The sequence below is a fragment of the Meriones unguiculatus genome, chromosome 14 (assembly GCF_030254825.1).
Source record: "Meriones unguiculatus strain TT.TT164.6M chromosome 14, Bangor_MerUng_6.1, whole genome shotgun sequence".
Lineage (NCBI taxonomy): Eukaryota > Metazoa > Chordata > Mammalia > Rodentia > Muridae > Meriones > Meriones unguiculatus.
Window position 1 is genome coordinate 29347140 of NC_083361.1, and position 27213 is coordinate 29374352.

Sequence of the window (27213 nt, forward strand, 5' to 3'; positions counted from 1 at the left end):
TCCCCTCACTTTGGGAAACCAATTGGTTACTGAGCTACCACAGGCTACATCTGAGTGGAGGTTCTAGGTTATATCCATACATGGTCCTTGGTTGAATGTCAGTCTCAGAAAAGACCCTGTGCCCAGATATATTTGGTCCTTGTGGAGCTCCTATCCTTTCCCCATCAGACTAACTCCCCTTCTTTCTTATGATTCCCTGTACTCTGCCAAAGGTTTGGTCATGAGTCTTTGCTTTGAAAACACTGCTAGTTAGAGTCTTTCAGATGCGCTCAGTAGACTCCTGTCATACCTTCAATGCACATCCCATCTGTCTTTCTAAACGAGGATTGATCATCTTACCCCATGTCCGCTCAATTGATTATCTTTTTAGGTGTATAGATTTCATTATGTTTATCATATCTTATAGGTCTATATAAGTGAGTATATCCCATGTTTGTCTTTCTCCTTCTGGGATATTTCACTCAGAATGATCTTTTCTAGATCCCACCATTTGCCTGCAAATTTCATGATTTCCTCCTTTTTGATTGCAGAGTAATATTCCATTGTATAAAAATACCACAATTTCTGTACCCATTCCACCGTTGATGGACATCTGGGTTGTTTCCAGGTTCTGGCTATTACAAATAGAGCTGCTATAAACATGGTTGAGCAAGTGTCCTTTTTGTGTACTTGAACAAACTTTGGGTATATACCTAGCAGTGGTATAGCTGGGTCTGGAGGAAGCACTATTCCTATTTGTCTTAGAAAGCGCCAGATAGCTTTCCAGAGTGGTTGTACCAGTTTACATCCCCACCAGCAGTGGAGGAGGGTTCCCCTTTCTCCACAACCTCTCCAGCATGTGTTATCGCTTGAGTTTTTCATCTTGGCCATTCTGATGGGTGTAAGGTGATATCTCAGGGTCGTTTTGATTTGCATTTCCCTGATGGCTAATGAGGATGAGCATTTCTTTAAGTGTTTTTCTGCCATTCGATATTCCTCTGTCGAGAATTCTCTGTTTAGCTCTGTTCCCCATTTTTTAATTGGATTACTTGGATTGCTGCTTTTCAGCTTCTTTAGTTCTTTGTATATACTGGATATTAGTCCTCTGTCAGATAAAGGGTTAGTGAAGATTCTTTCCCAATCTGTAGGCAGTTGTTTTGTTTTGATGACGGTGTCCTTTGCTTTACAGAAACTTTTCAGTTTCATGAGGTCCCATTTATTGATTGTTGCTCTTAGAGCCTGTGCTGTTGGTGTTCTGTTCAGGAAGTTGTCTCCTGTGCCAATGAGTTCTAGGCTGTTACCCACTTTTTTTTCCAATTGATTTATGGTATCTGGTTTTATGTTGAGGTCCTTGATCCACTTTGACTTTAGTTTTGTGCAGGGTGATAAATATGGATCTATTTTCATTTTTCTGCATGTAGACATTCAGTTGGTCCAGCACCATTTGTTGAAGATGCTGTCTTTTTTCCATTGAATGGAATTGGCTTCTTTGTCGAGTATCGAGTATTCATAGGTGTGTGGGTTTATTTCTGGGTCTTCTATGTGGTTCCATTGATCCTCCTTTCTGTTTCTATGCCAATACCATGCAGTTTTTATTACTGTTGCCCTGTAGTACAGCTTGAGATCAGGAATGGAGATACCTCCAGATGATCTGTTGTCGTACAGGATCGTTTTGGAGATTCTGGGTTTTTTGTTTCTCCATATGAAGCTGAGAATCTTTTTTTCAAGGTCTGTAAAGAATTGAGTTGGTATTTTGATGGGAATTGCATTGAATCTGTAGATTGCTTTTGGCAGTATGGCCATTTTCACAATGTTAATCCTACCAATCCATGAGCACGGGAGATCTTTCCATCTTCTGATATCTTCTTCGATTTCTTTCTTCAGAGACTTGAAGTTTTTCTCAAACAGGTCTTTCACTTGCTTGGTTAGAGTCACACCAAGGTACTTTATGTTATTAGTGGCTATTGTGAAGGGTGTTGTTTCCCTCATTTCTTTCTCAGCCTTTTTGTCTTTGGTATATAGGAAGGCTTCTGGTTTTTTTGAGTTGATTTTGTATCCTGCCACTTTGCTGAAGGTGTTTATCAGCTGAAGGAGTTCTCTGGTTGAATTTTTGGGGTTGCTCATGTATACTATCATATCATCTGCAAATAGTGACACTTTGACCTCTTCCTTTCCGATTTGTATCCCCTTGATCTCCTTTAGTTGTCTTATTGCTCTGGCTAGGACTTCAAGTACTATGTTGAAGAGATATGGGGACAATGGACAGCCTTGTCTTGTCCCTGATTTCAGTGGGATTGATTTAAGTTTCTCTCCATTGAGTTTGATGTTAGCTATAGGCTTGCTGTATATTGCCTTTACTATCTTTAGGTATGTGCCTTGTATCCCTGATCTCTCCAAGACTTTAAACATGAATGGGTGTTGGACTTTGTCAAATGCTTTTTTGGCATCTAAGGAGATGATCATGTGGTTTTTCTCCTTCAGTTTGTTTATGTAGTGGATTACATTGATGGATTTCCGTATGTTGAACCACCCTTGCATGCCTGGGATGAAGCCTACTTAGTTATGGTGGATGATATCTTTGATGTGTTCTTGGATTCGGTTTGCAAGTATTTTATTGAGTATTTTTGCGTCAATGTTCATAAGAGAGATAGGCCTGAAGTTCTCTTTTTTTGTTGGGTCTTTGTGTGGTTTAGGTATTAAGGTGACTGTGGCTTTATAGAATGAATTTGGTAGTGTTCCTTCTGTTTCTATTTTGTGGAATAGCTTGAGGAGAATTGAAGTTAGCACTTCTTTGAAGGTCTTGTAGAATTCTGCGCTGAAGCCATCTGGTCCAGGGCTTTTTTTGGAGGGGAGACTGTTAATGACTGCTTTGAGTTCCTTGGGAGATATAGGGCTATTCAGTCTTTCTACCTGATCTTGACTTAGTTTTGGTAGATGGAATCTTTCAAGAAAATTATCCATTTCATTTAGATTCTCAAATTTTGTGGCATATAGGCTTTTGTAGTATGACCTAATAATTGTTTGGATTTCCTCAATGTCTGTGGTTATGTCCCCATTTTCATTTCTGATTTTGCTGATCTGGATAGTTTCTCTCTGCTTTTTAGTTAGTTTGGCTAAGGGTTTGTCTATCTTGTTGATTTTCTCAAAGAACCAGCTTTTTGTATCATTGATTCTTTGGATAGTTTTATTTGTTTCTAGTTGATTGATTTCAGCCCTTAGTTTGATTACTTCCAGCCGTCTGCTCCTCTTGGGTGTATCTGCTTCTTTTTTTTCTAGGGTTTTCAGTTGGGCCATTAAGTTGTTTGTATGTGATTTTACGAATTTCTTCTTGCAGGCACTTAGTGCTATAAATTTTCCTCTGAGCACTGCTTTCAATGTGTCCCATAAATTTGGGTATGTTGTGCCTTCCTTTTCATTGAATTCTAGGAAGTCTTTAATTTCTTTCTTTATTTCTTCCTTAACCCAGCTGTCATTGAGTAGTAAGTTGTTCAGTTTCCATGTGCGTGTCGGCTTTTTGTTGTTTCTGTTGTTGTTGAGGTCGAGCTTTAGTCCATGGTGGTCAGATAGTATACAAGGGATTATTTCAATCCTTTTGTATCTGTTGAGGCTTGCTTTGTGGCCCACTATATGGTCTATTTTGGAAAAGGTTCCATGCAGTGCTGAAAAGAAGGTGTACTCTTTTGAGTTTGGGTGAAATGATCTGTAGACGTCTATTAGGTCCATTTGATTTAGGGATTCTGTGAGTGCTTTTATTTCCCTATTTGGTGTCTGTCTAGTTGATCTGTCCCTTGGTGAGAGTGGAGTGTTGAAGTCTCCCACTATTAAGGTATTAGGATCAATGTATGATTTAAGCTTTAATAATGTTTCATTTACGAATGTCGGTGCTCTTGTATTTGGGGCATAGATATTCAAGATTGTGATGTCCTCTTGGTGGATTTTTCCTTTGATGAGAATATAGTGGCCCTCCTTATCTTTTTTGATTAACTTGGGTTGAAAGTCTATTTTATTAGATATTAGGATGGCTACTCCAGCTTGTTTTCTGGAACCATTTGCTTGAAAAACAGTTTTCCAGCCCTTTACTCTGAGGTAGTGTTTGTCTTTGTTGCATAGGTGTGTTTCTTGGATGCAACAGAATGTTGGATCCTGTTTCCTTAACCATTCTGTTAGCCTGTGTCTTTTTATTGGTGAGTTGAGTCCATTGATATTGATAGATAATAGTGACCAATGCATGTTAGTTCCTTTTGTAATGGAGTTGATGATCTAACCCTGTTTCATTGCTTGTTTTCTTTTCATTTTTGTTGGGACATTATCTGTATGCCCTGTTTTCTTGGGTGAATTTGTTTTCATTGGATTGGAGTTTTCCTTCTAGTATCTTCTGTAGGGATGGTTTGCTGTGTAGATATTGTGTAAATTTAGTTTTGTCATGGAATATTTTGTTTTCTCCATCTATGTTGATTGAAAGCTTTGCAGGGTATAGTAGTCTGGAATCCAAATTCAAACACATGAAAGAAATGGTGCAAGGCATGAAAACAGAATTAGAATCAATAAAGAAAACACAAAATGAGAAAACCCTTGAGCTGGAGAACTTGGAGAAAAGATCAGGAACCACAAAAGTAAGCATCACCAACAGAATACAAGAGATGGAAGAGAGAATCTCTGGAGCTGAAGACACACTTGCAGAAATGGATACTTCTCTCAAAGAAAAAGTAAAATCAGAAAAGTTCCAATCACAAAATATCCAAGAAATCAAGGATGCTATGAAAAGACAAAATCTAAGAATAATAGGAATTCACGAAAAAGAAGACTCCAGACTCCAAGGTCCAGAAAATATTTTCAAGAAAATCATAGAAGAAAATTTTCCCAACTTAAAGAAAGAGATGTCCATAAATATACAAGAGGCCTACAGAACTCCAAATAGACTAGACCAGAAAAGAAACACATCACGTCACATCATAGTCAAAACACTAAATCTACAGAACAAAGAAAAGATATTAAAAGCAGCAAGGGAAAAAGGCCAAGTAACATATGAAGGTAGACCTATCAGAATCACACCGGACTTCTCATCAGAAACTATGAAAGCCAGAAGGGCCTGGGCAAGTATCATGGAGACTCTAAGAGACTGTTTTAAAAATAAAGATAATGGAGGAAAAGGTAGAAAAGAAAAGGGAAAGAATACTTCCTAAGTATGTTCCTTCCAAAGATGTCCAGCGGTACACATTTGGATGTATGCCATGCCTATTTTCTTACCGATGGGAAGCTGATTGCTAGATTTCTGCAATATATAGTTGTAGTGTTGTTTTTTCAGTTGCAACTAAGTATTACCAACGAAGATATTTTAAATCTATATATGTGTCCTGATGCTTGTCACTCATGTTCCCCTTGATTTAGTATTTACAATTGAGTTTTGCTTGGCTGACAACTGATTATGATGCTTGTAACATGATTATCTACCAGTTTCATACTCCCTCTGCCCTGTTGGTCAGCAGTTGGCTTTTTTTGTGTGTTTTGTTTGTCTGTCTGTTTCTTTGTTTGAGACAAGGTCTCATTGTGTAACTTTGGCTGTCCTGGAACTCACTATGTAGACTTGGCTTTGAACTCATAGAGATCCATTTGCCTTGGTTTCCCAAGTGTTGGGAGTAAAGGTATGTACCACCATGTCCAGCTAGTAGTTGACTTTTTAGAATAGTTTTTCTATATAATATGTTTTGGTCATGCTCTTTTCTCTTCCCTAACTTCCCAGGGCCTCCTTACCCACTGAACATCATATTCTTTTTATTCTCCATGTCTCTGTCTCTCTCACACACATAAAAAACAACAGCTCTCTCCACAAGAAAAACAAAACAAACAGAAAAACCTTAATAAGACCAAAAAAAGAAAAAAAAGCACATACACAAAAGGTCCTATTTGTGTTTGCCATATACTGTTGGGCATGGGAGTGTGGTTGGGAGTGTGATTGATACAAGTGACACTCCATGGGCAAAACAAATTTTCCCTTTTCCAGTAGGTATCAATTGCAGCTACCTTCTTGGTTAGAGGTGGGATTTTGTGTCTGCTTTCCCCTTCTTGGTGCTCAGGTCCTCTAGTCTGAATCTGTGCAAGTCTTGTGCATGTTGTCACAATCCCTGTGACATACGTAAAGTGTAGAGTATCTGGAAGACACTGCTTCCTTGGAGTCATCCACCATCTCTTACAATCTCTCTGCTGCCTCTTCTACATAAATTCCTGGGTCTTAATGGGAGAGGTTGATAAAATCTCTCATTCCTGTATGTTTTCAGTTGTGGGTCTCTTGTTAATTATGACCAACGGCAAGAAGAAACTTCTCTGATGACAGCTGAATGATGCTCTCTTCTGCACAACCAGTGCACAGCAAATAGCAGCCTTTCTGTCAGACCTTCCAGGAAGGGAGAGCTTGTCTCCGGCTTCCAACAGGGCCCTGCTTTATGCTGGAACAGTAGTGACAATTCATTCCAGACTCCAGGGCCCTGGAGGAGCCTCCCGCTGGGAAGAGAGAATACTTGTCCTGGGCCACTTTTTCCTCATGGTGTCTAGTGTTGCTGGGTTCTGCAGAATCCTGGGTTTGGAGTGGGTCAGAGCCCTGCCATGGACCTTAGTCACCACGGAGACTACAGGTCATCAAGATAGGCCATGGTAGGGAAAACATTTGGAGGTAGGGTAAAACACCATATTTAAGTCTCTGTCATGTCTTCCAGCTCCTCTGAGTGCCTTTTGTGGGGACTCTGGCTGTGCTAGGAGAAGTACTTGAACTTGCCTCTTACCTGCTGCTTCTCAAATTCTGAGTTTAGTTCCCTACTCTTCCTTGTTCCTATCCCCTGCCCCCATTTCCTATTAAGGGTGCCACAGAAGACGCTACAGAGCCAACTGCTGAGCCACCTGCCCTTTCTCTGCCTCTGCCAAGTGAACTGGTCTTCCTTTTTGGCTTCTACTTAATTATTTCAATGCCAAGACCTCACATAGAATGTACAACCAATTCAACACCCAAACGAGCTGTAAATGTGTGTACAGTCGGCATGCTAGCCTACAAAAGCATTGTAGTTGATAACAGTTTTAAAGAAAAAAATGCCTGTAAGTTATTTTGTGTGTTTGGGTTGTTTGTTTTTTCTTTTTGTTCATTTGTTTTGTTTTTGAAAGATGGCAATTCTAGCCTTGAAGTCAATGCTCACTCTATCTATCTATCTATCTATCTATCTATCTATCTATCTATCTATCTATCTATCTATCTATCTAGTTGCCTTCCTGTTCCAAACTTCCACTGGCTATTGCCCTAGAATTTTATTGTCAAGTTCTGTTTTTTGGGTTTTTTTAATTAAAATTTTCTCCCGACTTAAGGACCTCTTACGGAGGGCTGTAACGCTTGCTGGGGTGTTGTGGCTCCAGTGGAATAGCTGCTGTAGCTCTTTATGGTGAGGACCTCTTGCCTGCTTGCTGGAATGGGTCTGGCCTCTGTCTGGGAAGGGACATTGTTGACTGTATAAGACAGAAAGACAGTGTGCTTTCCGGATCCTTTCTGGAGCTGTGCTTTGAGCAGCATGTAGCCTGCTGGTTTTATCTAAGTGAAATACTGTACAGGGGAATAAAAGATTTTTTTTTATGCTTGGCATTTTTTGAATAAAAACCTTTTGTCTTAAAAAAAAAAAAAGAATGATGCTCTGTTCTATGTCCATGTGTCATTAAGAGTCGCTTTTATTGCTATGTTCTTTTTTAGCAGGATAATAGTAGTAGGTTTTCTCCTAGAGCATGACTTCTATCGTCTCAGATTCTTGGCCACTTCAGCAGTGTCAGGTATGGTTTTTGTCTCACTGAGTGTGCCTTAGTTCAATTTAAAAGAAAAAAAAGTTGGTTACTCCCATAACATTGTTGCCTATTATACAAATATATCTTGTAGGCAGGTCACTGTTATAGATCACAGGGTTTATAGCTGGCGATATTGATGATTACCTTTCTCTACTGACAGCATGCCAAAGTACCTTCCAACAATATGAACTCCAGTTAATAGGGCTGAAGCTTCTAGTTGGCACCAGCTTGGTTTCACCATGTTCAGCGACACAAATTTGGTCATGAAGAGTGACTAATAGCCTTGGAAATAACCTGTGATGTTTGTCAGGGAAGGGTCTGTAGGACCTTTATGACCAATTTCTCAAGATATAACCCATTCCTGGCACCAGAGATTTTATTTGATAGCAAAATATATAAAATAGGGTATTGTTTCCTTCACTATATGGTGACTCTATTTAAAACCTTTTCATATGTTTATATTTTAGGAAGCGTCTACAGTAGTATGTTTCCATATGGCTTTCAGAAGGCCAAAGTTTGTCGTCTTTTCCCATATTCCCTCCTGTACCCTGTCATTCCACCCCTTCCTCATTTAATCTTCCTATTTACATTTCTTATCTCTTTATTCCCTTTATCTCTATATCCCCTTTATCACTATACATTGTTTTATCTTTCCTTGGAAGATCTTCTCCTTGCTGGTCCCTTACTAGTTACGTGGAATATGGAAAGCTCTCCCAAGTGCCTTTATCAGTAGGTGAAAATTGTTATCCTACCAAAAACAATCTATAGTTTTAATGGGATCCTCATCAGATCCCACAGAATTCTTCACAGAAATTAAAAAATTAATCTTCAACTTTATATGGAAATATTTTAAAAAGATATCTGAGGTACTAACATGATGCTTAATAATAAAAGAACTGCTGGAGATATGACCACCCCACAGAGCCATATAAAATAAAAACAGCTTGGTATTGGCATAAAAATAGGCATGTTGAACAATATAATCAAATTGAAGACTCGGGCACAATTCTACACACATACACATACAGACACCTGGTTTTTGTTTTGTTTTTACAAAGAAGCCAAAAATACACGCTGTACAAAAATGCATCTTCAACAAATGTTCTTGTCATACTGGATGACTGCATGAAGAAGAAAGAAGATAGACTTATTTTTATCACTCCGCATAAAACTCAACTCCAAATGGATCAAGTATCTCAACATAAGGCCAAATACAATGAACCTGATAGAAGAGAAAGTGGGGAATAGGCTTGAGCTCACTGACACAGGAAAGGACTTTCTGAGTAGAACACAGGAACTAAGGACAACAACTAATAAATTAGACCTCATGAAGCTAAAAAGTTTGTATCCAGCCAAGGACACCATCATTTAAGCAAAGCAGTAGCCTACAGAATGAGAAAAAATTTTATCAGTTATACATCTGATAAAGGTACTAGTATCTAGAATAAAGAAGAAGAACAACAACAAAAACCCACCCAAAACTGAACTTAACAATCCAATTTAAAAATGGGAGTATAGACCTAAACAAAGAGTTCTCAAAAACTGAAACACACGTGGCTAAGAAACACTTAAAGAAATGTTCAATATCCTTACCATCAGGGAAATAAAAATTAAAAATACCTTGAGATTTCATTTTGCCCTAGTCCAAATGCCCAAACTACTATAACAACTGACAATACATGCTGTGAGTATGTGAGGGAAGGGAGTACTTATTCATTGCTGGGGGGAGTGAAAGTGCTATGAAAACTACGATGGAGATTCCACAAGAAGCTGAAAATTTCACCATCACAAGATCCAGCTATGTCATTCTTGGGCATATAACGGAAGGACTCTCCATTTTACTTGTCTGTCCATGTTCATTGCTACACTATTCATAATAGCCAAAAATTAGAAACAGCCTAGATATACACCAACTGATGAATGGATAATGAAAATGTGATAAATTTACACAATGGAATATTAGTCAGTTGTTAAGAAAAATGAAGTTTTCAGGTTAATGGATGGAACTAGAGACAGTCCTTGCTTTTTTTCTTTTCTTTTTTTTTTTTTTTTTTAGACAGAGTCTTCACTGTGTTGCCTTTACTGACCTGGAGCTTGCTATGTAGATCATGCTGGCCTTAGAATTACAGAGGTTACCTGCTGTAGCTCTCCAAGTCTGGTATTAAAGATATGTGCCACCATGCTGGGCCAGCAATTGACATATTCCTGTAAGCAAGGCTCTCTTCTCCTCTGGCTAAGCCATGAGCTCGTTGATTCAGGCTTTCCCTGCTTCTGTTCAGAATCCCTAATTCATTAATGGCTTTCATGGTTTTCATGCTCATGTTCTCCCATATCTGGCCAGTGGCCACTTTCTAAGCTAGGTCTCCTTTGGTTTGTGGTTTGCTTATTATGTAAACACTTTAAAACTTTGTGTCATAGCAAGCTGTAATCCAACTCGTGGCTTTTTCTAGCACCAGCCCTGAAATGAGATATTTCATTAAGGAGCCTTGTTTCCCCTGGGGAAGGGTAAATATTGGAAGCCATGGTGTGGGTTCCTGTGTATTTTGAATCAGAGTCTAAACAGCTTCCCTCTCATTTAGCTCAGGTGTTTGCTCCCTTGCCATTTAAAAGGACCCAAAATTATAATTTATTTTTTTACAGCTAACTTTAAAACATTTGAAGCCTGTTTCCTTTAAGTTTTTTAATCCTGAAAATATAAATAGGTTATCCGATTCTGTCTTTGTATGATGATGCTTAGGTGCTAGGTGCCAGCTGAAGTTGTAAGCCTCCTTTTCTGTGTTAGAAACAAGGTATTGTCATTTGAGTTTGTTCTAAATGAGGGTATAAACTGTGAAAGACAATTTGGGGTGGAAAAATAAACTAAAAGATATTCCTTTTTAGGTCATTAGTAACATTATTCTCACTTTTGGCACTGTTTTTAACAAATGTGTTTTTCTTTTATTTTTGGATCATATTATCAAAATCAGTTCAAAATAGATCTTAACTCATTTGGCATGAATTACTTCATATGAAATGTACTCTGTGACACATTGCTTGGAATACTAAAGAGAAAGAACTTCAGGATGTCCAGCATTTAGAGCAAAGTTGTGCAATTTAAAAAATATTGGCTCTTTTATCTTTTCTAAAATACAGTAACATGCTCAGTAATCACAAGCAAATCTTTGGCATTAAACTTTTGATAACATGTTTCCAAAATTATCCAACTAGATAATATGAGCCTTGGCTTTTTTTTAAATAATGAGTAAAAAAGATGACAGATATGGCATTTTTTATTGCTTACATGAAACATATATATCTAAGTTCTTTCATTTAAGTTTGTATCTTTTTAAGTTTTTAAATGTGTTTTACATTTGTGAATCAATAAAAATTATGAAATTCTCAGTAAAGACATTTAGTATATTAGCAAATTAGTTGCCATTAGAAAATGATGTAGGGATTAATGATGGGGAGGTAAGATGAAGAAAGAAAAAGTAGCAGAAGCAATAAGATACTCTTTTGTGTTGTTTTTATCTCAGTGGACATAAAATTGGGCTGTGGAGGCAAACCCAAAATTCAGGTGCAAAACTGTCCCAAAGTATAGTCTAAGTACTAGTCAATGAAACAGATAGTGACTGGACCCTGTACAACAGGTCTATACCGACTTTATAAAAATCTAAGTACACACTTAAAAATCAAGAGCTAAGAAAAAGGACAATCTGGGAAAAAATTTGGGGACAAGAAATTAAGTTATGAGGTTTTATTAATTAAACCTTGGCATGTTCCAAACCTGTGCCAAGGTTTGGCACTGCCTTATCTCATTCCATTGTATTTAACTCACATCACTTAATCCCATTTTAGTCTCTGTTACACTCCTATTTTTCAGAGAGACTAAAGACCTAACCCAGGACAGTTAGTAAGCTTGACTCCATCTGTCTCCGTGAGGTGGGTACCGCACGTATGCTGTAGCACCACAGAAGTTACATCAGTATAGGGTTGGCATGAGAACAGGAAAATGATGGCACAGAAGTGGTAGTTGAGAAGCACAGTCAAGACCATACCACGTCAGTATCTTACATTGGAAGCATGAAGTTGGTGAGGTTTATATGTTTCCTTGGGTTCTGTTGCTCTCTTGTGGGTAGTGTTGTTTGTTTTGTAATACGGTCAGATTATGCTGACCTCATATTGTCCTTGTGTTTCAACCTTCTGAGCCCTGGGATTAAGGCCAGTGCTATCACACCAGAAATAGGTTGCTGTGCCAGAGATCATATAGTTTACACTGAATAATTCATTAAATCTGACTTACTGGCTATTAGTTGATGAGTAAAAGTTGTTTTAAACAGTATATTTAGTAAAGCTTCTGGAAATAACGGATGCCAAAACTTAAAAACACCAATAAACCATCATACTATTTGATATTAAAACTAATGTTCAAATTTATTCTTTTTAACTTTAATGATAAAATAAGCAATAAGTTTTAGTTCAATATGTGTAACATAAAAATGGCCTGCCCTTTGATCACCTCCCCTTGAGGGGAGAGCAGCCTTTCCAGGCCACAGAAGAAGACAATGCAGCCACTCCTGATGAGACCTGATAGACTAGGGTCAGAGGGAAGGGGAGGAGGACCTCCCCTATCAGTGGACTGGGGGAGGGATACAGGTGGGGAAGAGGGAGGGTGGGATTGGGAGGGGAGGAAGGAGGGAGGTACAGGGGGGATACAAAGTGAATAAACTGTAATTAATAAAAAAATTAGTTTAGGTTACTATTTTTTAAGGACATATGTATTAAAATAGTAAATCTAAATGGCAGTTATGTAAGGATGCATTACAGTTCAAGACAGTCAAAGAACAAAATATGTTGCATTTTTCTTAGAAAGCTTAACCCTTTTGGATTCTCTTCTTGTTGGATTTCTCTTTTTCATTTTGCTTCCTATTGTCCTGATTATCTTTTTATGTTTTGATGATCTTAGTTTTTTAAATCCCAGTTTACTGTTGTGCATGGGCTTCACAGAGTTCCTTCTCAGATATGACTCTGAACTCTAGTTATAAAGTTGTTTTGACTGGTGCTGTTTTTTCACCTGTGTTACTCTTAACATTCATGTGACATTGAATTTCCTGCATAGAGCCTTTCGCAACAGGTGCTTTGTGGCTAACGAGCTACAAATGTTTAATAAATAAACACGCACTAATACATTGCTATTTAACATTTAGCTCTTTGTTTTAAAAATAATATAAATATAAACATTTAAGAAAATTGTTTTGCTCCGGGTGTGCATATATTTTCATATGATCCATATCAACTATAATCCCATGGCCTAAAGGCATTTGAAATAATCTTCTAAACATATTAAAAGTGTAAACATACATAATAAAAATGTACATACTTTTCCTATAGATAGTCCTTTAAAAGCTTGTGTTTATGTATGGCATATTCTGGTGTCAGTAAACTTATAGTTACCTTTTAATTGTATAGCCACTAGAAAGCTACTTGCTATCTTGTTTTTATATAAGAGAAAAAAAAAAGCAAAACAGATTAAAAGGGAGTGGAACTCATATATTGTCTTTAACATATGCAAGATTCATTGCTTCCTTAATATGCTCGCTCAGTTCTTTTCTTCTACCCCCCCGTATATATGTGTGTATAGTTTTCATTGTTGCATTAAATGACTTTACTCTCATCTAGGTTTAAAACATAAAACTTAGTTAGGCAAGGTGGCACATGTCTGTAATTCCAGCACTCTAGGAGACAGAGGCAGGTGGATCTCTGTGAGTTCCAGGCCAGCCTGGTCTACAAAGTGAGTCCAGGATTGCCAAGGCTACACAAAGAAACCCTGTCTCTAAAAAAGCAAAGAAAAGACGAAAGAAAGAAAGGATGGAAGAAAGAAAGGGAAAGAAAAAAGAAAAGAAAAGAGGGGTTGGGGATTTAGCTCAGTGGTAGAGCGCTTGCCTAGCAAGTGCAAGGCCCTGGGTTCGGTCCTCAGCTCTGGCATGGTGTTGGTATAGAAGCAGAAAAGTAGATCAATGGAACTGAATAGAAGACCCAGAAATAAACCCAAACACCTATGAATACTTGATTTTCGACAAAGAAGCCAAAACCATTCAATGGAAAAAAGACAGCATCTTCAACAAATGGTGCTGGTCCAACTGGATGTCTACATGCAGAAAAATGAAAATAGATCCATATTTATCACCCTGCACAAAACTAAAGTCCAGGTGGATCAAAGACCTCAACATAAAACCAGATACACTAAATTGGTTAGAAGAAAAAGTGGGGAAGACCTTGGAACTCATTGGCACAGGAGACAACTTCCTGAACAGAACACCAACAGCATAGGCTTTTAGAGCAACAATTCATAAATGGGACCTCATGAAACTGAAAAGTTTCTGTAAAGCAAAAGACATTGTTATCAGAACAAAATGATAATCTACAGACTGGGAAAGGATCTTCACCAACCCTATATCTGACAGAGGGCTGATATCCAGAATATATAAAGAACTAAAGAAATTAAAAAGCAACAAATCAAGCAATCCGATTAAAAAATAGGGTATGGAGCTAAACAGAGAATTCTCTGTAGAGGAATATAGAATGGCAGAGAAACACCTAAAGAGATGCTCAATGCCCTTAGCCATCAGAGAGATGCAAATCAAAATGACTCTGAGTTTCACCTTACACCCGTCAGAATGGCAAAGGTTAAAAACTCAAGTGACAACACATGCTGGAGAGGTTGTGGAGAATTGGGAACCTTCCTCCATTGCTGATGGGAATGTAAACTTGTACAACCACTTTGGAAATCAATCCGGAGCTTTCTCAGACAATTAGGAATAGTGCTCCCTCAAGATCCAGCCATACCACTCCTAAGCATATATCCAAAAGATGCTCAAGTACACAATAAGGACATTTGCTCAACCATGTTTGTAGCAGCTTTATTTGTAATAGCCAGAAGCTGGAAACAGCCTAGATGTTCATCAACAGAGGAATGGATATTGAAATTGTGGTACTTTTACACAATACTTCCCAGCAATTAAAAACAAGGAAATCGTGAAATTTGCAGGCAAATGGTGGGATCTAGAAAAGATCATCCTGAGTGAGGTGTCCCAGGAGCAGAAAGACACACATGCTATATACTCACTTATATAGTCCTATAAGACAGGATAAACATACTAAAATAGGTGCACCTAAAGAAGATAAACAAGAAAGAGGACCTGGGGTAAGATGATCAATCCTCACTTAGACAAATGGGATGGACATTGGAAGTAGGAGAAAACAAGAAACAGGACAGGAGCCTACCGCAGAGGACCACTGAAAGACTACCTAGCAAGCGTATCAAAGCAGATGCTGAGACTCGTAACCAAACCTTCGGTAGAGTGCACGGAAGCATACGATTAAAGGGGGAGTTAATATGATCGGGAGAGGACAGGAGCTCCACAAAGACAAAATATATCGGTACGGGGGTCCTCTATGAGATTGTTTCTCCAACCCAGGACCATGTCTGGATATAACCTAGAACCCCTGCTTGGATGTAGCCCATGGTAACTCAGTATCCAAGTGGGTTTCCATAGTAAGGGGAACAGGAACTATTTCTGACATAAACTCAATGATTGGCTCCTTTACCTCCCCGAGGGAGGAACAGCCTTGCTTGTCCACAGAGGAGGACATTGCAGCCAGTCCTGAAGGTACCTGATAAGCTAGGGTCAGATGGAAGGGGAGGAGGACCTCCCCATCAGTAGACTTGGAAAGGGGCAGGGAGGGGTTGAAGGAGGGAGGGTGGGATTGGGAGGGAATGAGGGAAGAGGCTATGACTGGGATACAAAGTAAATAACCTGTGATTAATATTAAAAAAATAAAAATTAATATAAAAAAAGAAAAAAGTCAGACCCATAGTGACTAAACTGTGCTACCATGGCTAACACATTATGTCACTAGGGTCTGAAGACAGGGTGATGTAACAGATCTTTGGTGCCATGAGCAGAGGGGAGGGTGTCATTAATACAGCCACCGTATCTTGAGGTTTCAATTCAAAAAATAAAAAAATTTTAAATGTGAAAAAAAAAAGAAGAAAGAAAAGGAGTATAGCTGTGCTAGGACTACTATGCAGTGCCTTGTTGTCTAGCACCCTATCTGTACAAATCTTATCTTTGTGAAACAGGAGAATTAATGGAACAGATGTCAACAAGATCACTCTATTAATGAACAAGAAGCATTACACCTACCTAGACTTCTAAAGGACTAGGGCATATACATAGAAGCTTCACACGTTTAATATGCCGGTACATTTTATGACAGCCTTTTCTAGATGTGTGTTCTAACAGGGTATTAGGTTTGGAATAAAAGCGCCCTGTTAAAATCGAGAAGTGTGTCTTTCTGCTTCTGGGATACCTCACTCAGAATGATCTTTTCTAGTTCCCACCATTTGCCTGCAAACTTCATGATTTCCTTGTTTTTAATTGCTGAGTGGTATTCCATTGTGTAAATGTACCACAATTTCTGTATCCATTCTCCAGTTGAGGGACATTTGGCTTGTTTCCAGGTTCTGGCTATTACAAATAAAGCTGCTATGAACGTGGTTGAGCAAATGTCCATATTGTATACTTGAGCATCTTTTCGATATATGCCTAGGAGTGGTATAGCTGGGTCTTGAGGTAGCACTATTCCTAATTGTCTGAGATGGTGCCAGATTGATTTCCAAAGTGGTTGTACAAGTTTACATTCCCATCAGCAATGGAGGAGGGTTCCCCTTTTTCCACATCCTCTCCAGCATGTTGTTGACACTTGAGTTTTTGATCTTAGCCATTCTGATGGGTGTAAGGTGAAATCTCAGGGTCGTTTTGATTTGCTATGCCTTTTCTACTTGAAGTTACACATCACGCTGTTAAGGCACTCTTTTAAACTTGGCTTAATTTATTGGCTTAATTTATCTAAAATTGTTTGATTAGAAGACCTTTAGCTAAGTAATATCTGTCAACTTCTAGGGGCAGTGCTAGAAAGTGATGACTTGTAAGAGGGTTTTCATGTGATTGAAAGCAGCCACAGCCTTCTGGGGAGCAATTAGCTCCTGCAGTTGAATCTCCCTGCCTTGCTAGCACTATAGAGTCAGGACCTGTGCTATTATTGCACAGACTTTTGTGTTAAGTAGGATGTACTTATTGTGGATCTGGTATTTTCCAGGCTGTTGCCAGGATGCACCAGGTTTTATCATGTGAACATGCCATTGTGATTAAATAATCATTTGGCAGAAAATGAGGAAGCTTTTCAGGGGAGTTTTGTAGCCTAAAGAATTTTTGCAACTATTTAGACTCTACTATTTTTATTTCTGAAATGTTCGAAGTCTTTGTTTTATTAAGGAAACTCAATGATGGTACATGGTGAGAAAATGTATTTTAGAAAGGAAATTTAGAACTAAATTTTACGCTTACAGATTTTTTTTTCATCCTTCTCTAAAAAACTGAATGTTTCAAGAAATGTGGCAAGATTTTTAGGGTAATGTGCTATTAGTGGAAATGAGCATGATAGATGTTGAGGGCAACGTTTACTGTGATGTAAAAATCAAGCATCAGGATACAGCAAACATGTGGCTGAAGTGTCTAACCTGAGCTCTATGAGGAACACTTCCTGAGGCCAGAGCCTCTCAGTCCTGTGGAGTCATCATGTGAAGTCAGAGTACATTTTAGCCCTGTGTTTTAGGTTGTGTTTAAAGGGCAAGCGTTGGGGGAGTACTTTTTATAATATGTTAATTTAGCCCATACTGGAGCATGGGGATAACCAGCATAACAGGACCGTATATGGGTGGAGAGTCTCATATAGTTCAGTGTAATAACCTGCAGACGTAAATACCTAATAATAGATAAGGTATGGCAAGTGAGTCAGATGTGGATAAAAGATGAGGTGGTGCCTGGAAAGGTGGCTTCATGGTTAAGAGCACTGTCTGCTCTTCCAGAGGGCCAGGGCTCGATACCCAGGGCTTACAGGGCAACTTACAACCTCCCTCTTTTGGATTCCTCAGTCACCAGCTGTACATGTGGTGCATAGATCAAACACGTAGGCAGAACACTTCATACACAATTTTTTTTAGTTTTAAAAAATGAAGCAACCTTCCAACTCAATGTATGATAATTTAGTAAAAGTCATTTAAATTTGTAGCTTTAATGAGGCAATCTGAAAATAATTTTTTTTAAGTTAGAAGCCTTATAAGGTTGAGCTAGACAATGTAGCAGTATTTCAGAATATCAAATACTACATTTTAAAGCATATACAAATCTCTTAATTTATTTAATTTCCTGTTTTTGTTTTTGTGTGTGTGTGAAAATTTGACATTGTTAAATACACAGCCAGGCTTCACATGATTGCTTATGCCTGTAATCCCAACACTCAAGAAGCTCGGTCAGGAGGATTCCATAAGCGCCAGGCCACTTCGGGCCACGTAGGAAGTTTCAAGCTATCCTGGGCAACAGTGAAACCCTGTCTTCAAACAAAACTTACAAACCAGTGTCACTGGTGTTTATTACTCAAAAGCCACAAAATAGAAGAAGCATGATTTCCATGGCCTGATAAATTATTTCTAGAAAAAGTTATTAAAATGTTTATGTTATCTTAGGAAAAATACCTCATTTTACATAACAGGTCTCTGCATACATTTTTCTTCAAAGTGGGATGACGACTTATCGTAAACTGGAGACATTGTATCTATGTGTGGGGACGCACACGGGAATGCATGCACGTATACACCTTCGTTGCTGGGGTCAGGCAAGCGCTCAGTAGTGAACCTCACCCCAGCCCCTGGGACATGGATTCTTAGAAGACAGCTGCTGGGATTAATAGCAGCATTCCAGGGCTTACAAAATAAAACTCAACCTCTGTTAAAAAGATCAGTGTAGAAATGGAAAACATGACCTTATTACTTAATACTGATTTACACTGTATTGACTCTTTTTTTCTTGTTAATAATTAGTGGGTATTTAACTAGTGAACATCTTTAATGGCTATACATTCTGTTTTGTACCTTGGTTAAAATAGTCTCATGGCCATTTATTTAAAATGGCTATCTGCTTACTCAAGTTGTCTTTCAGTGATACTCTAAGGCAAATATCACAATCTCATAAAATGTTTATGAGATAGGTTTATCTGTTCTGGGAATTTCAGACACTTTTGCTATTTTGAGTTTTTTAGTAATTCATGAAAGCCATGATTCATTCGGTGTGGAAATTTTGGTAAATTAATAATCATCATGTTTCTGTTATTTTGAGGGATTCCAGAAACCAACCAGACTTATTTTTATTTGTTCTTTGTCATTTTTAGTTATATTGCCCTATACTAGAAAACAAATGAACTCTAAAGGGAAGTGAAAATGTAGTTCCTGGCCTCAAATGAGGAGAAAAAACTTCTCTTGCTGAAATATCCAGAAAACAATTTTTAATATATTTTTTTATTTATTATAATTTATTCACTTTGTATCCCAGCTGTAGCCCTACCTTCATCCTCTCTCAATCCTGCCCTCCCTCCCTCATCTCCTCCCATGCCCCTACCCTACTCCACTGATAGTAGAGGACCTTCTTCCCTTCTGTCTGACCCTAGCCTATCAGGTCTCATCAGGACTGTCTTTCATAGTCTTCCTCTGTGGCCTGGTAAGGCTGCTCTCTGCTGGGGGCAGGGGAGGTGATCAAAGTGCCAGCCACAGAGTTCATGTCAGACAGTCTCTATTCCCCTTTCTAGGGAACCCACTTGGATACTTACCTGTCATGGGCTACATCTATGCAGGGGTTCTTAAGTTATCTCCATGAATGGTCTTTGGTTGAATTATCAGTCTCAGAAAAGACCCCTGGGCCCAGATTTTTTGGTTCTGTTGTTGTCATGGAGCTCCTGTTCTCTCCAGGTCTTTCTATCTTCCCCCTTCTTTCATAGGATTCTCTGCACTCTGCCCAAAGTTTGGCTATGAGTCTCAGCATCTGCTTTAATACCCTGCAGGGTAGACTCTTTCAGAGCCCCTCTGTGGTAGGCTCCTGTCCTGTTCCATGTTTCCACCTTTCCGATGTCCATCCCATTTGCCATTCTGAATGAAGATTGAACATCTTACCCAGGGTCCTCCTTCTTGCTTAGCTCCAGAAAACAATTTTAAGAAATTTTATTCTTGTATTTATACTGTGAACAAATACCAGGTAATAACCAAGTATACCAGCCCTTATTTTAGGAACTTAGTAATCATCATTGAATGAAACAGAAATCCTGGCCTTCGTTTAGTCTAGTGGGAGAAATAGATTAAAAAAAAAAAAAGCCAAGATTTCTAAATTTGTTAATGCGTTAGATAACTATAATGGCACGAAGAAAGAAAATAAGGAAAGGAAAAAGGATAAGGGAGATGTTGGACTCTGTAATTTCAGATAGCTAGTGGCAACAGTGGCTCTCAGTGGCAGGAAGGAGGTGAGACCGGAGACATGAACACAGGCATTAGCTTCTCTGGGAAGCATTCTAGGCAAAGAAACAATAGGCAGGTCCAGGAAGATAGGACCATTCCTGGTATTTCTGAAGAGCAACAAGGAAGATTAAGGCTCAAGAATAAAGGGAATAGGGAGGGGAGGAAGGAGGGGGTTATGGGGGAATACAAAGTGAATAAAGTATAATTAATAATAAAAAAATTTAAAAAAGAAATAAAAAAAGAAATTCGAGTAAGATAATAAATAAATAAATAGATAAATAAATAAATAAACGGAATGGAATGGAAGCAGGCTATTGCAGTAATCCAAATGATATATATATATCATATACATATATATATGACATATATATATATATATACGTCCACTCTTCTATCATAGCCGTGAAAAAAAATTGAGAGGCCAGGATATTTTGGCAGTTGGATATGAGCTATAAATGATAAAAGAATGAAAACTTGAGATTTGCCACATAAAAAGTGGGATTGCCATTAATAGACCTGGACCACTCACTATAGGAGAATGGAATTTAGGCAGAAAGATTAAATCTTATGTTTTGACTATGTTTGAGATGTCAAGTAGACAACTGGCATTTTGTGGCATTTGGGGAAAGGCTGAAGTAGCAGACATAATCAAGTCTGAGGTGTTGGTAAGCCACAGTGGAAAGCAAGAGACCAAAGGTCAGGAAAGGAAGGTTTCAGGAGGAAGTGAGTTTAAGCTGGACCACAGATACTAGAAAAGGCTAGGAAAGTGGCTTTAGAGGAAATATTCTAGACTTTCAGACTACCCACTGACAAAGCTCAGTGTTTGATTAACTTGCTATCCTGCTCCTTAAAACTTTCAGTGTGTCAGTCTTGCAAGCAGTAAGTGCACAGGAATTATTTGTGGACTCAAAAAAAAATTTTAAGACTTTCTTACTTTTCCTCTTTGGTGGAGTTTATTTGGCAGACCGCTCCATCAAGAAAAGGGTATTGGGCATCTTGACAGTGAAAGTGCAGGTTCTGCTGGCATTGCCAGGGGCAGCAAGAACTTCATCTTGGAGCCCTGGGCAGCTTGACAGAGGCCACTGGCACCTGTCATCTTGTCTACCGAGATTGGCTGAATGGATCCTGCATGGGTGCCCTTGTGAAAACACTGCATGCTAGCAATGGTTGGATGGAGTGCTCTTGTAGCTCGGAGCCTCCCTATGTGCTCAGGGACTGACGGTACATATGCATGCTGCTGCTGGAGTCACAGTGCGGCCAGATGCCGAAGCTCAGTCTGCATGGGGACTTCTGCACAAGCTCACAGTCTCCCCTGGGAGATCTTCTTCTTTAGCTGTGACACAAAGTACCAGAAGTGGGACTTGGCCACCACGAGGTTGGGTGCAAAGCTGCACATGCCAATGGGAGTGTGTGGTTTTGGGGTAGGTACGAGGCAGTGCCACAGCACCTTGTCGTGTGCCTCTCAACCTTGTCGTCACAGTGTATGGCCACAGCCTTCAGGGAACTCTGTCTCGCCTTTGTCACCATCTAAGGGTTTATTTTTGTTTTATGTGTGGGTGTTTTGACTCCATTTATGTTTATGTATCAGCTGCATGCAGTGTCACCAGAGCTTTGAATCCCATGAGTCACCATGTGGATGCAGTGAACATAAGTGGCATCCTCTAGAAGACCAGCCAGTGCTCTTAACCTTAACACTCCAAACATTTTTGCAGGACTTGTTGACTGGTCATTAGGTATTGATACTTAGGGCTTTTTTAACTTTGTTTTTTATTGTGGTAAATCTACTTTAAATGTACATTTTCACCACTTGAAAACATACATTTTCATGGCACTAATTACAAAGCTTTGCTTCTTGTACAAAAGTGTTCTCTTCCTTTAAAAAAGTTATCTATCTATCTGTCTGTCTGTCTGTCTGCTGAGTACTCTGCTGCATGTATACCTGCATGCCATCAGATTCCTTTATAGGTGGCCATGAGCCACCAGGTGGTTGCTGGGAATTGAACACAGGACCTCTGGAAGAGCAACCGGTGTTCTTAATTGCTGAGCCATCTCTCTAGCCCCATGTCTTTCTTTTAAGGCAACTGCCATTGTTGTATATGAGCAGAAGCACTCGACAACTCAGCGTGCTTTACCTGGAGTGCTCTGAGCTTTTGATGCCTTAGAATCTTCACAGGAGACTGGGCCCAGGGGAAAAACAGAAATGAAAATCAATACCTTAGTTCTAAAATAAATTTTCCCCTTCTTTTGAAGACTGACTTTCCAGTTAAGTAACATTTTTAATTGTTTGGGTCATTACTTAAGATTATCTTAAACATGTCTCACTCACCTTGATTCCTCAGAAATGAAACACTCAAAGTTTGTGTACGTATCTGTAGCCTAAGGAGCTTTGAAAAAAAAAAATGAAACAAATACTCCTTACTTTGTCATGTCTTGCCTACTATTTGTAATTAATTTGGGTTCTTATAAGTTACCTGTAAGGTGTGGGGATTAAATATATTGTATAAATTATGAATCTAAGAAACTTTGTCCATTGATTATAATTTCTCTTTTTCCAGGGAACAAAGAAGGAGGAGATTGAAGGTGAAGAAGTACCTGGTCTGATTCAACCTGCAGAAGTATTTGCTCCCAAAAGCTTGGTGTTGGTATCCAGATTAGACTATCCAGAAATTTTTAGGGTAAAGAACTCACAGTTGTCATAATCAATCTATATTATTGTATAAATCTATTTTGAATGAACTAAGGTGACAATTTTTTATATTGAAAATATTGTTAGGTTGAATTAGTGCTTCACCAATAAAATAAAATAAAATAAAAAGTATGGCATGAAGAAACAAATTTATGTTGGATGAAAGCAATCCCTGAGTAAGTTAACACAACTGTTCATACTTCTAAGAACATAACATTTGTTCTAAAATAGATCTCATGGTTAATTAAATAAAAAATTATAAATTATAAAAATAATTAGATTACCTTCAAGAAATGTAAAATGTACTCATAGTTTAACAATTGTGAACATGTTTATTAAGTTTGTGGAGTTAGGTTACACTAAATAGGGTTATGTAAGATTTCAGATAATTCTGATCATGTCTTTAAAATATTGTTTAGAGCCAGGCCTGATGACCCATGTTAGTAATTCTAGTATTTAAGAGGTAGAGACAAGACAAGCCTGGCCTACTTGTTTTTTGCAGATTCCCCCTTTTTTAATATCCAGAATTTTCAAATATAAAGATTTATGAAAGTATAAATATTTGTACTAATATGCAAGTATAAAAAAACTAGAACATGAGATTATGCATTCTAGATAAATAACAACTTCACTATTACAATGACAATTATGACTCCTTTAGTGTATTTTATAACACCCTATTTAGTGACAGTTACTATTTTTTTAGTCACAATGTTGGTAGGCTAAAAGATTGATTGAGATTGTATGTTTGGACCAAGAAAAGGAACTAGTCAGAAAAGAGCTTGCTGCACCAATAAGAGGATTTGAAAATGGATCCCCAGCACTCCTGTAAAAGTCAAGCACATGATTGGCCACATGTCTGACCTCAGTGCTGGAGTGGAAGAAACAGGACAGGAAGACAGAGGCGTCCCAGAGCTCACAGGCCAGCCAGTTTAGCCAATCCATGAACTCCAGGGTCAGTGAGAAACCCTATCTCAAAACATAAGGTAGAGAGCTACTGAGGTAAACTGTTGGCCTCCTTCTCTAGCATCAGTGTGTACATATGAGCACATACATACATCCCCAAAACAAGGAAAATAAAGAAAATAACGATTGCATTTTATCTTATTTTATCACTTACTGTCTCCTGAGCTCAACATGTTAATCTTGTTATTTTGCCCGTTGTGCTATCCTTTGTTATAATTCATAGAAGTTAAAGTTTCTATCAGATAAATAGTCTGGATTTATAAGAGCCATAAAACAATATCTCTAAATTTTTATCTTGAAAGACAAAGTTTGTTAAAATAAGTTAAAAAAAGGAAAAAAAAAAACCCGCCAGGCAAACAGTATGGACACATTAGCTGGGGTGGTTATCAAAACAGAGATACCCATTTTACAAATTATGGCTTTCTGCTTTCTGTAAACTCATCTTGGAAGCTCATTTGGGTGTTCTGGTCCTAGAGGAAAATTTAATAAACCTAGTTTGTTGCTTAAGGTTTATTTCATGTTCAGTGTAGAGTATAATTTATGTGCTTCAAAGAGAAACTTCCCTGGAAGAGGTGCCACGCTTGTTTTCAGTGACACTGCCCTGAAGTGACTGCATCGCCTCTGTCTGCAGGCCTGCCTGGGTTTGATCTACACTGTGTACGTGGACAGCCTGAGTGTCTCCTTGGAGAGTCTCATTGCAAATCTGTGTGCTTGCCTTGTTCCAGCTGCTGGAGGGTCTCAGGTAAATAAAACAAAAGGCAGATGAACTATTTTTTTTTCTCCAGGTGATTTAATTTATGAAAAAAGAGAATATTTTTTGAAAATTGTTCAATTTTTTTGTTTTAAATAGGATCCTACTTTAGCTAAACCTTGTCCCTATAGTATACCTTCTAGACACCTAAGATTCCATTATTTTCATGGATGAAGAGGCTGATTTCAAGGGCTGGAGAGATGACTCAGGAGTTAAGAGCACATGTTGCTTTTCCTGAAGAACTGAGTTCGATTGACAGCATCTGCCTCCAATGGCTTACAACTGCCTGAACCCCCAGCTCCAGGAGGATCTGACCTCTGCGGACACTCACATTCATGTTCATATTAAAGAAATTAAATCTTAAAAAAAAAAGGCTGATTTCAGGACTAAGTACCCTTTCATCCAGCAGAGTTAGCAGATAGTTTGATATAGCTTAAACCCTACTTTTTAACTTTTAGGACATAGGTTTTTTTGTTTTTGTTTTGCTTTTTTTTTTTTTTGCTACTTTCTTCTGTATGTAGTTATACCTCAGTTTTATTAAGTAAAAAATTGATCAAAATTAGGAGAACATTAAGAAAACTTTGTAACATTGTAACTGTTTTTAAGTAGATTCCTTCATTCTCTGTATCTTGACATTAAAAAAAAGTTTCAGAAGCAGAATATAAGAATCTTTGCCACTATGACTTATTTATTGTTTCTAGGATAACTGTCTTTAAAAAGCAGTGGAGCTGGGGATGTCGCTCTGGAGAGAGCACATGTGTAAGGCCTTATGATGGATCTCCAGTACTAAACAGAACAGAAGACCTGTCTCCTAAGCCTTGAAAACTAGTTAACCCCTTATTTTGCCTTTTGCTCAAGGAAAAGAGACAACCCTCTAAAAAAAATCACACTTATTCTTCAGTCTGTCAAAAAATGTTTTAAAATAAGTTTTGAAATTTTGTTTATATTTTAAATTATGTATAGGTGTGTGTGTGTGTGTGTGTGTGTGTGTGTGTGTGTGTGTGTTGGTGTCCAGGGAATTCAGAGGCAGTAAATCCCCTACAGTTATGGATTGTTGCAAGCCTCCTGACATGGATGCTGGGAACTAAGCTCAGATCCTCTGAAAGAGCAGCAAATGCTCTTAACCACTGAGCCATCTTTCCAGCCCACAAAATATTATGCTTTTAAAAGAAAAGATGTTACATATAGGGAATTTAGCATCTTAACTCTCCTCTCTCTCAGTGTCTCTTGTTAAATTACCTCCTTTCTCCTTCTTTCCCCTCCTCCTCCTCCCTTTTTGTTTTTTCTTCTTCCTCCTTCATCATCTTCTTCTTCCTCTTCCTCCTCCTTTTCCCTCCTTCGTTGTTGTGTTCTTCTTTCTTTTTTCTTCTCCTCCTCCATCTTGTTCCAATGACAGCATCTTAAAGGTGTCCTTGGTCATTGTCAGGTTTTTCTATCAGAAGAGCAAATGGTTCTGTGGGCCTTCTCATGTTAACACATTTTAGTCAGTTATAATTGTCAGTGATATTTGTGTCTTATCTACTAATTTTCAACTTTCATGAACTGAATTTTCTGATGTGATTTTGAGTTGTACACAACATAACTCGTATGTTTTAGGTTATATGTTACTGCTTCCTATTGTCTCTTAAGACTTTATGTTTCTCTCATTCTGCAGAAGCTGTTTTCCTTGGGTGCAGGAGACAGACAGCTGATCCAGACTCCTTTGCATGACAGTCTTCCTGTCACAGGCACTAGTGTGGCTCTTTTATTTCAGCAATTAGGTATGTCTTATCCTGGATTTTTAAAATATCTTTCATAGAAGCCTATGGATAGACAAAATGATTTAAATTTGTAACACCTGGCATGATAAAGAAAATATAAAGAAACCATTTATTGTCTGTTGTAGCTTAGCTGTGGCAGGAGGAAAGAAGAATGGAGCAAGCTTCCTGAGGGACTTTTGTTTCACCCCATTGGCATAGTTTGGGTATTTAGGAGCAACTTATAGCAAAGAAAGGGGATAGATAAAGAACACTTTGTATTACTGCTTGGTATGATTTTAATGAAGCATACAACTTAAGGATGGAGATAGGCACATCAGGCATTCAAGCTTGTCAAAAGGCTGTGTGCCTACATATTTGAAGAGAAACAGGAACTGGAACAGTTGTTCTTTGCTATTATAATAAGAAAGCTACCATGAACTGTAGTTTGTTTATTTATTTTTCTTTTCTTTTTCTTTTCTGTTTTCTATCTTTTTTGTTTGATTGGTTGGGGTTTGAGGGAGGGATGTTTTGTTTATTTGTTTATCAAGACAGGGTTTCTCTGTATCGCCCTGGCTGTCCTGGACTCAGTTAATGTAGTGTGATTTATTTTGTGTGCCTGGCTCTTTAGAAGATTCCCAGTTCCTAGTCAACTGGCCCATTGGGAATTCTTAGCCTTTAGAACTCCCTGACCCTATAACCTTCAGTGTTGGTTGCCTCTTGGATTTCAGGGAACAGGAGAGGATATAAAAAGCCAGCAGAGACCGACAGAGATTGAATAGGGTTAAAAAAGACAAGGCAGTTGGTATAGAAAAGAGATTAAGCAGAGTGAAAAGAGAAGGCAGTTGAGCCAGAGAAGATATTCGTAGGAGATAACAGAAGAACCCAAAAAGTAGTAAAA

General features: G+C 38.3%; 1 protein-coding gene across 2 annotated transcripts in view; it reads left to right on the forward strand.

Moving 5' to 3' along the window:
• The window catches only part of Sbf2 (SET binding factor 2), a 331059-nt gene that overhangs the window by 126839 nt on the left and 177007 nt on the right, over window positions 1-27213 (forward strand). For both annotated transcript variants that reach the window (XM_060367046.1, XM_060367047.1), the window contains exons 4-6: window positions 22729-22848; window positions 24457-24567; window positions 26231-26336. In XM_060367046.1, the coding sequence (XP_060223029.1) occupies window positions 22729-22848; window positions 24457-24567; window positions 26231-26336 (337 nt within the window). The remainder of the gene's footprint in view (window positions 1-22728; window positions 22849-24456; window positions 24568-26230; window positions 26337-27213) is intronic.